The sequence below is a fragment of the Corvus kubaryi genome, unplaced genomic scaffold (genome assembly GCF_017639235.1).
Source record: "Corvus kubaryi isolate FWS band 111438036 unplaced genomic scaffold, C.kubaryi_AGA036_p1.0 37301, whole genome shotgun sequence".
Classification (NCBI taxonomy): Eukaryota; Metazoa; Chordata; class Aves; order Passeriformes; family Corvidae; genus Corvus; species Corvus kubaryi.
Window position 1 is genome coordinate 75,675 of NW_024581094.1, and position 9,672 is coordinate 85,346.

Sequence of the window (9,672 nt, forward strand, 5' to 3'; positions counted from 1 at the left end):
AGAGAAATGTGAAGTACCACAAGGATATATTCATTTTGGTATTAAAAAACCCTCCAAACACATCTGAAGGACCCCACTATAGAAGGTTTCTATATCTAGCTCAGAAAACACTTACATCTACACAAAGTCTGTTGAGATAAAAGGTACACATAGCATCCCAGATACAGCATAAGTGCAAGCAAATTATAATTCTGGGTCTGCTTTGTTTGCAACTAACTCAGATTAATCCTTCAAAAATAAGAATGGCTCAGCCTGTGCTATTAAAAACAAAACTGTTCTCAACCTTCTGTGGAGGGAATCCACCGCCTTAGTTGATCCTGGAGAATATGATCAGTAGGGTACAGATGAAGTGTAGACTGGTATGTCAGTTGGGTGATTTATAAATCAACACAGATAAATCAACACTTGGTTTATGTTTGGTGTCTCATGAGATCTGATTTAGAAATTACAGCTAGCCTCCCAATGGAAGCAATCACAGGAAGAGGAGGGATGTTATTGTTTCCTCTGTGATTCCATGCAGAGTAGAAGCAAGAAGCTCTGAAGATTTTTTTCTGAGACACTGAACAATGAAAAAATACCAGTAAGTGTCTACTGATTTTTATAGGGCAGAGGAAAATAAAAGCATACCCTGAGGCAGGGGATATGGCAGTCTTTTACCAAAAGGTAATCTAGAAAAATATTCTAGTACCCTAATCTAAATCCGTAGCCTTAACTGGTAATCGCTTTTGGAGTAAGTGATTTTGGATAAGTGTAGTTTCACCTACACTGGAGTTATTTGTACAATCTTCAGATACACAAACAGCCAAGCTATGCATTTTCTGAATAGTAAAATGCAGTACAAATATGTTCAGAGCAAAAGGAGGATCCGAGATGACATTGGTCTGTTACCTGAGGAGCTCAGCTGCCCCCCAAACAGGGCTGAGGTGCTGCTGCAGGATTTTGTTGCACGAAGAACACAAAACTTGCTCTGGTCTCCTCCATACTGCCAAGTGGGAGCAGTCCCTGGACTCAGCTATTTGTAAAATCACCTTCCAGTTGGTCTCATATGAGGCAGATATCTTAAGCCAAAACCATGATTAAAATTATATTCATACAGAGAGAATAATGGAAGTTTAGCATCTGGGAGAGTTGGAACTACAGAATTTATTTGGCTGTTGGATCATAGAGTTTGATTTAATTTGCAAATATGTTAAAATCTAGTGATATTTGATATACCTTATGGTATGTTGGCTGAATTCTAGCTACTGGCCAAAGCCATGTGTGCATTCTCAGGAATGTAAGGGCATCTCATGAAGAAGGCAACTTTAAAATAATGTAAGTGCATGGAGAAGGAAGAGTAGTGTTGTCAGAAGCACAAGTGTTACTTCTTCCCTCATTTCTGTTGGGCTGGTGAGGGTCCAACTACCATGGATCAATTTTGGGATCTCTGCAATTCAAGGAAAATGTGGATAAGCTGGAGAGGTGCTTACTAAAGCCTGCTAAGATGTGAGGACATGGCATGGGTACATGCACCATGAGAAGAAGTTGATGTAGCTGGGTTTGTTCAGTGTGGTGTACTGGAGGCTGTGCTGTGGTCGAACAGGTACAAGGTATAAAAAGGGACAAAGGCAATGATTTGCAACTCACTAGGGTTCCATAATTGCTTCCCTGCTATTTAGGCCATTAGAAGATATGAGGTCAGAAGAGTGCTTAAACAGTCTCCCAGAGAGATTGTTGTACTTCTGATGTTTTCAGATCTCAGCTAGACCGAGCCTCAGCTGACGTAATAGAGAGATGGGGAGCGTTATGCTATAAAAGGGAAGTCACATTATAAATATATTCACATCTGGAGTACTGCATCCAGTTCTTGGCTCCCCAGTGGACGAGTGATATGGAAATACTGGAGAGCACCCATTCCCTGGATAGTATTGAACGTATTGCTCGTGTGCCAAAACCTACTGAGTGGGTAGCTACAGCCAGATTCAGCTCCCTAAACACCAATTTCTATTGCAGTTTGAGATGCCACAGGCTTTTCCATTTGACATCCAGACCAAAGAACCATACAAAAACTTAGGTTGGAAGGACAGAATTTTACTTGCGGACTTTTTTAACTCACTCTGCTGTCACAAACGGTTCAGTGGGGTCAGGTTTTTCAGGGACTTGTCAGGTCAAGCATTGAAAAGCTCAAAAGACAGAGATTTCATTACCTCTCTGGGACTGTGTTGTGGTGCTTAATCACTCTGATCAATTTTGTTTGATTTTTTTCTTTTTTTGGACTATCTTATCTGAATTTAATTTGTTGTAACTAGTTCCTGTTGCTTTTCTCTTTTCAGGTGTGGTTCATGATCTCCTGTCACAGCTATCTAAAGTGACTGTTATTATCTGAATGACTGAAGTTCCCATCCTCATTCCTGTGAAGAAAGTTGACATAACCATTTATTTGGTGCCTCAAGTTCTTGAATCGTAGTTTCATGTTAAGTTGAATCAAGGTCAGAATGCAATTTTGTTCTTTGATGCACACCAAAAAAATACATTAAGACAAGGCAATTATGTTTATTGCCTTTTCTGCTCCTCAGGAATGATGTGTGACGTGTTCAGTAGAGCCACCTTTCACATTTGCATAGATTCATAGATTTTAGCTGAACATGCAGACTGACTCGGGAGAAGGAATTCTTAACCGCTGATGTTGAAAGAAAACCCTAATAACCATTTCTGTCAAAGTAAAAATCTTACTAGATTTTCATAGGATTCAGACAAATTCAGTCTGAAGGTTATCTTCCAAGCATCACAGATCTGATGCAGAAACTCTGGAGACAGCGGCCCTGCTACACAAGACCTTCAGTAAAGTGTCCTTCACTTCCTGGTTCCTCAGGCAGTAAATGAATGGATTTAGCATTGGAGTGACTATAGTATAAATTATGGAAAGCAGCTTGTTGAGATCCAAGGAGTTTATACTCCTGGGCCGGGCGTACATGAAGAGTGTGGTTGAGAAGAAAATGATGACCACAGCCAGGTGAGAAGCACAGGTGGAGAAGGCTTTCTTCCTGTTCTGGGCCATGGGAATGAGCAAAATGGTGCTGATTATGCAGATGTAAGAAATTATGATGACAGAGAGGGGGATCAACAAAATAAGCAAGGCCAAGACAAAGTCCACCATCTCTGCAACTCGCCGCTTGGTGCAAGAGAGGTTGAGCAACGGGCTGATGTCACAGTAGAAGTGGTTGATAACGCTGGGACCGCAGAAGGAGAGCTGGGAAATGAAAAAGACCTTGAGCACGGACAGCAGAAAGCCAAGCAGCCAAGAGCCCACAGCCAGCTGCACACAGGCCCTGCGGGTCATGATGACTGTGTAGTGCAGGGGGCTGCAGATGGCCACGGAGCGGTCATAGGCCATGACAGCCAGGAGGACACACTCAGTACACACCAGGGCAATGAAAAAGTAGAGTTGGGCCATACAGCCTGTGAAGGAGATGTTCTTATTCCTCACCAGCAAGATGACCAACAATTTGGGAACAGTGACTGAAATGTACCAGGCATCTAGGAAAGCAAGATGGCCTAGGAAAAAGTACATGGGCTTGTGGAGCTGGTGATTACTTATGATTAAAGTGATGATAATTATGTTCTCAGTGACAGTCAACAAATACACAGTAAGGAAAATCACAAACAGCAGAGCCTGTAGCTCTGTGGTGGTAGGGAATCCCAACAGGATGAACTCATGGATGTGGGTATCATTTTCTTGTACCATGATGACCTTGAAGACCTGGAATGTATAAGGAGGAAAAAGGAAAGAAATAGGGAACATTTTTTATTATCTCCCCCAAGCATCCTCTTCATACTGGACTTGCAAATACACAATTTAAGTAGAGATTCCACACCAGTTATTTAATTGACATTCTTTATTATTTAACCACCTCTGAATTTTTTTGTGTCCTACAGCAGGATTGGTGATTCAGATCCTGGCTCCAAGAAAATGTTTGGGCTTCACTGATTTCTTCTTCTTACCCCTATCTTAAAAGACAATCTTAAAAGACTTAAAAGACAATCAAAGGAGAAGAGGCAACATTTTTAAGAGTGCATTGGATCTCAGTTCTGAGCTACCCCCCAGATGGTCACCAATGCCAAGCCATGTGGAGAGAAGCACAGTCTTGCTGGACTCACACACAGCAAACTTGCCTTGAGCTGTTTTACTGTCTCGCTTACTCTTGAATATTTGCAGAAGAAAAGAAGTGTTTGCTCTCTCACACGGAGTACTTTATTTAAAGTTTGCTAGGGTTATGGGATGTATGCATTTCGGTTTTTTCTTTCAAAATTGGAAAGGACCTGTGCATCTGAAAATTTCTCTCCTTTTCAATGGTTTGACTAAAATAAGCCACTTCTCCCCCCAAATAAGTTTTTATGTAGTGTCTTATACTACAATAATAACAATAGCCACCCATAATTTTTCTGCTGCGTTAATTGATAGAAATAATCTTGATTTATCACAAAATACCTGAAGTTTGATGTTTATTCTTCTTCTTTTCCACTTCTTAGGGACGGTTTCAAACAACCTTTTTTCACCTATTCCTGCACATTCCTATCCAATAATCAGCTGACTTTCTAGAATGATGTTCAATATTTGTCATTCACAAAATATTTTTCATACAAAAATTAAGAAAAAGATCCATTATTGTCATGGGGGGAAAAAAAAGAAAAAGGAATATGTATTTCTGTGATTTCATTATTTATTTGTCTTTGAGTTTCAAAATATTTCAAATTTGATTTTTCTCTCACATACAGATAATCTGTGTAGAATCAACCTAATTACATAAGTTACATATTTTATTACAAGTACATCACTGCTGCCAAATAACAAAGTGACAGAATACTAAATACAATTTCATTTCTAAGGATGGCTTTCACCACCTCCCAGCTTTCCATGAGATTTAAGCTGTGGTAAATGCTGACAGGTGAGGCAGTTAATTCATTTTCCAGTATAGCCAGTGGAGATTCAGGCAGTACAGGGAAGAAAACCTAGTTTAAGTGATTTAATGTGCTATAGAATACAGACCATAATTGAAAAGTACCTGAATGAAAAGGATATCAAGAAGAGAAAATAAAAATTATGGTTCCACATTCCAATATAGGTTTAAAAATTCCAGATCTACCACATAATACCTTAGAATATTGACTGTCAATAATTTAATTTTAAAAGGGTGATTAATTGGAGAATTTCAGGTACCTGTCCTCAAATAACAGGTCACTCTCAGGTGGCATAGAAAGATAACTTCCATGTTTCAAGAATGAAGCTTTTTAGGATAAAAATAATGGTGAATGCTTTTTACATTCTAGTCCACTGAAAGTGGACTACAAATGTGGTTTTTTACCACATAAACATGTTCAGAAGTACTGCTACTGCATAGAAAACACAGAGAGAGAGTGAGGGAAAGGTTCTATTTAACTTATACTGTCAACAGTGATCATAGGATTTTTAAAAGCACAAAAAGTACAATAAGAAATTTCCATATTTCTAGATTTTATTAAGTCCAGCTCTGTTTTCCTTTCCAAGCAATCCCCCTCTCTCTTCTCTCTCACACTTTGAGAAACATGTCCATGTTTGTCTTGAAAACTGCTCATAGAATCCCAGAATGCCAGAATGGTTTGGGTTGGAAGGGACCTTAAAGACCATCCCATTCCACCCCTGCCATGGGCAGGGACACCTCCCACTGTCCCAGGCTGCTCCAAGCCCCAATGTCCAGCCTGGCCTTGGGCAGTGCCAGGGATCCAGGGGCAGCCCCAGCTGCTCTGGGCACCCTGTGCCAGGGCCTCACTGCCCTCCCAGGGAAGGATTTCTTTCCAATATCTTTTCAGTTTGAAGCTCTCCCCCTTGTCCTGTCCCTGCAGTTCCTGATAAGAACTTGGAATGCCATTTCCAAGACACTCACAACTTATGTTGGTATTCTCCGAGTTCAGGTGAGATCAGATGAGAAGAAAGACCTCTAACAAAGCTAGAGAAGAGGAAATTAAATGCTCTTTGTCTGAGCGAGAGATCAGTATCTACGCTTCTTTCTCGCTTTCATTGAGCTAAAACCTTACCCCTTTGCTTTTCTGTTTCTCTCTGAATGGCTGAGAGCCGCTGTGAAAGGCTGTGAGCATAAACAGTTCCTGCAGGCTTCTGTCGATTCGGCTGAGCTAAGATTTCCCAGGGTGATAAAATATCGCTCAATATATTATCCTTCAAAGCCCAAGAGAACTGAGAACAGAATTAGAGGGAATAAATTTCCCTCCTTTTTCTAAACCTCACGGAAGGTGTTGCTCTGCTTGTTTGCTTGTTAATTTTTTTAATGTATTAACTAGCTATTGTAGCACTATCCATGGTTTTTTTTTCTTTCTCCAAAGTCAGTGCTGTCTATGTGACAAGGCATCAGACTGGAACTCAGGACTCATTTGTACTTTGCTGGTGGCTCATGATGGGTAGCTTTGACCAACAAAACTTCATTTGTCAGTGCCTTCGTTTCTCCATATATTAAATAATTATTACACTGGTCTTGAAAATTACTGGAGGTTCCACAGAGAAAGTAGCACCCAAGCATTAAGTATCAATAATATTGGAGGTGTGAAAGACACCATTCAGAGGGGAAATCCAACTCCCTCCACATGCCAACAACCCAGAGTGAGATGCAGCCCAGAGAGAAGACACGGAAATACAGGTGACAATAGTGCAAATTTCTGTATGTGAACTACATGACTGAACTCCCATTAAAGTCAGCTGGGAGAGAGTCAACAGAAGAGTCTGGACAGTGTTTCACCTCATTCAAGAGTAACCAAAGTGTTTGGGATTCATTTTCCAAAATGTGTGTCTTTTTCAAACACTGTTGAGTGATCTTTACAGCCAGCAGCTCTGCATTTTCTGGGTTGTATTTTCCAGACCGGTGAAGATGTCTTGGATGCCTGAGGCACTATGCATCTGTTCCCTTCCTTCCTTTATTTATTAAAATAAAGCAGATTTGTCCCAGACATCTATGTGTCGCTACAGTAACTTAACTCTGTGCCGCTGGAAAATCCATTGCTTGGGAAAGACTTCCTCTCTGGAAACTGATTCTCTTAAGAAGTAGAGTGCAAATAAATGTAACTCAGGCAGACAGGATGTTCAGGCTTTATTTCAAGGTGTTGTCAAACAAAAAAGGAATATTAGTGCAGTAAATATCACCGTATCCCACAGCCGTAGGGAGGAGGAGAGAAGATCCAGCAGGCAGGAATTGTGCAGCAAGATTGATTTATTTAATTATTTTACAAACTCTTTTATAGACTTTTTCTTCATAGTGTAATTGGACAAAGGATCAGCCACCCCTTGGGGGTGATTGGCTAAAATCCTAAAACATCCATTGTCAAAATATTTTTCTACTGTACCATAAACAAGACTTTTCAAGGTTGCAGGTGTTTGGTTGTTTACAGAACTCTGCTACCTCTTCTGTGAGAGAGAAAAGTCTCTCACGGGCTTAGAAAATAGCAAGAAAATCCTTGCTAGCAGCATTTTTGTATCCACAAAGGAACTGTGAAGCACTCCAGAAGAGACTTCAGTTAAGCTTTCAGGCAGGCCTGTATGTATTTTAGCAAATAAATTCCATTTCTAACTTAATCCAAGGAAATCTTGAGTTGTCCATTAATCATACCTGTATGCTTCATGCAGAGTTACAGATCCTAGAACTCGCAGATTGTGTTTCATGGAACTGAAAACACACTTTTCTGGACTGTGATACAACTTGTGGTTACTTCAAAGAGAAATCTCAAAGAGTTCACAGCAATACAAGACTGAGCACAGGGAAGACGTGGGTGAAATGCTGTGATGTGATGTGCATATAGCAACCAAGTCTATGGGTCTAATGCCAAGTAAATTTGGTTGGGGGGGCCATGGATCACTTGGGGTGGGGTGTTATTAATAGCATACACGTAGACAGACTTTGTTTTTGCTGTATTTGTGATGCTCTGATGAAATTAATGTCAGTAGCTGGAACTATGGATAGACATTTGGAGTTGTACCTAGCATAACTAAAGTCATAAATAACCAGTTTTGGACACAGTACTTTTGCATGCCTGGAGACCAGAGCAGGAGGATGAAATTAAGAAAAGTTGGGTATTTGTAAGCCTAATTGTGACCTGCTCATTCTTATCCCACTCTTCCTGCTTCTCAGTATTGTGTTAAATTAATGCTCCTTCAGGGATGTAAATAGCGATAATGCTAGGTGCAAGAGAACTCTGCAAAACATTTAAATAATTTTGCATATGTGAGCACTTACCTTCATTTTTATGCCTTATTTTCTTGTTACTATTCACCTACCCTTTCTTTAGCCTACTTTTTTCATTATTTCTCGTACACTTTCTGCCTCCTAGCATTTTAAATTAGGAGTAAGCTTCATTTTTAGGCATGTAGGATATAGCATCCTATACATAACAGATTGGCACCAACAGAACAGAATCACCTTATGGAGGTCTTGAATAACTCTTCGTAGACAACTGTATTTTCCATAAGTAAATGAAGAGAAGCACTCAATGGAGTAGCTCTCTTAAGCATCCTTTAGCTCTGGTGTATCTAAAGGTTTCCCTTAAGATTAAATTAATTATGCTCTGAAAGTGTTTATTTCTCTCCTGGGACTACCAGAAACACTTTCATTTCAGTGTGGTTGGAAATGTCTATATTACAGATACTTTCCTCTACAACAACTCTTTAACAAAAACACCTACATTCAAAAAAAAAAAAAAAAAAAAACCACAAACCAGCAACTCCATATCGGAAGTTTAAGCAGTCGCCTTCCTTCTTGCTCATCAGAAATCTCAGTGTTGAAGTGTTAGGGAATAACTGGTTGTTGCAAGTTTCTTGCTGTTTCCCCATTACTCAGGACACAGCGCTCCCACAAAAGGTGAAGAACTGGGCGGAGGGCCCTCCTCTGGCCCTGAGCCCAGCTGCTGACACACGGCTGACGCGCAGAAAGGATTTGCTGTGCTGGTTCTGGTTCCGCAGGTGTGTGAGCAGAGGGGAAGCAGCAGGGAAAGAGAACAGGAGCTGCTGGAGTGTGAGGACTGAAAGAACCACAGGTGAGTGTTGTGGCTGGGCTTAGGCTAAGAAAGGGGTTACAGCAGGAAGAGATGCTGAAGAGCAGCTGACAGCAGGGGATGGTAATACTGACAAACACAGAATGCTACAAAGAGTCTTTTCAGAAGGCTGGCACAAAGGAAGATGTGGCTGAATGGATGGAGAAGAGAAGCTGACCTAGAGAAAAGGATTGTGACCTTCAGCTTAGAAAGAAAGAGAACTGCACTGGTGAGAAACACGGTAGAAAGCCCAAGGAATCCAAGGAATCCAGGTCAAAAAGGAGAGCTAGACAGAAAAAAAGAGAGAAAAAGAGAAAGAAAGAGAGAAAGAGAAAGAGGGAAAGAGAGAAAGAGAGAGAGAGAAAGAAAGAAAGAAAGAAAGAGAAAGAAAGAAAGAGAAAGAAAGAAAGAAAAAGAAAGAAAGAAAGAGAAAGAAAGAAAGAGAGAAAGAAAGAAAAAGAAAGAAAGAAAGAGAGAAAGAAAGAAAAAGAAAGAAAGAAAGAGAAAGAAAGAAAGAAAGAGAAAGAAAGAAAGAGAAAGAAAGAAAGAAAGAGAAAGAAAGAGAAAGAAAGAAAGAGAAAGAAAGAAAGAAAGAGAAAGAAAGAAAGAAAGAGAAAGAAAGAGAAA

General features: G+C 40.2%; 2 protein-coding genes across 4 annotated transcripts in view; one reads left to right on the plus strand and one right to left on the minus strand.

The window, feature by feature from the left end:
- Positions 1-2,764: 2,764 nt before the first annotated feature.
- Positions 2,765-3,724, minus strand: LOC121664608 (olfactory receptor 6B1-like). The gene has a single exon (XM_042028012.1). The coding sequence runs from the start codon at positions 3,722-3,724 to the stop codon at positions 2,765-2,767; it is 960 nt and encodes a 319-aa protein (XP_041883946.1).
- A 5,151-nt stretch (positions 3,725-8,875) lies between these two features.
- LOC121664475 (histo-blood group ABO system transferase 1-like) overlaps positions 8,876-9,672 on the plus strand; it is an 8,791-nt gene continuing 7,994 nt past the window's right edge. Inside the window, exon 1 of one of the 3 annotated variants that reach the window (XM_042027773.1) lies at positions 8,876-9,048. The gene's annotated coding sequence lies outside the window, so the exon portion shown is untranslated. Of the gene's footprint in view, positions 9,049-9,070; positions 9,275-9,672 lie in introns of those variants that run through there. The other 2 variants (XM_042027770.1, XM_042027771.1) reach the window with 2 other exon arrangements.

What these genes read in the sequence shown, in the direction of transcription:
- LOC121664608 (XM_042028012.1), bottom strand. Translation starts at nt 3,724, where the DNA reads ATGGTACAAGAAAATGATACCCACATCCATGAGTTCATCCTGTTGGGA.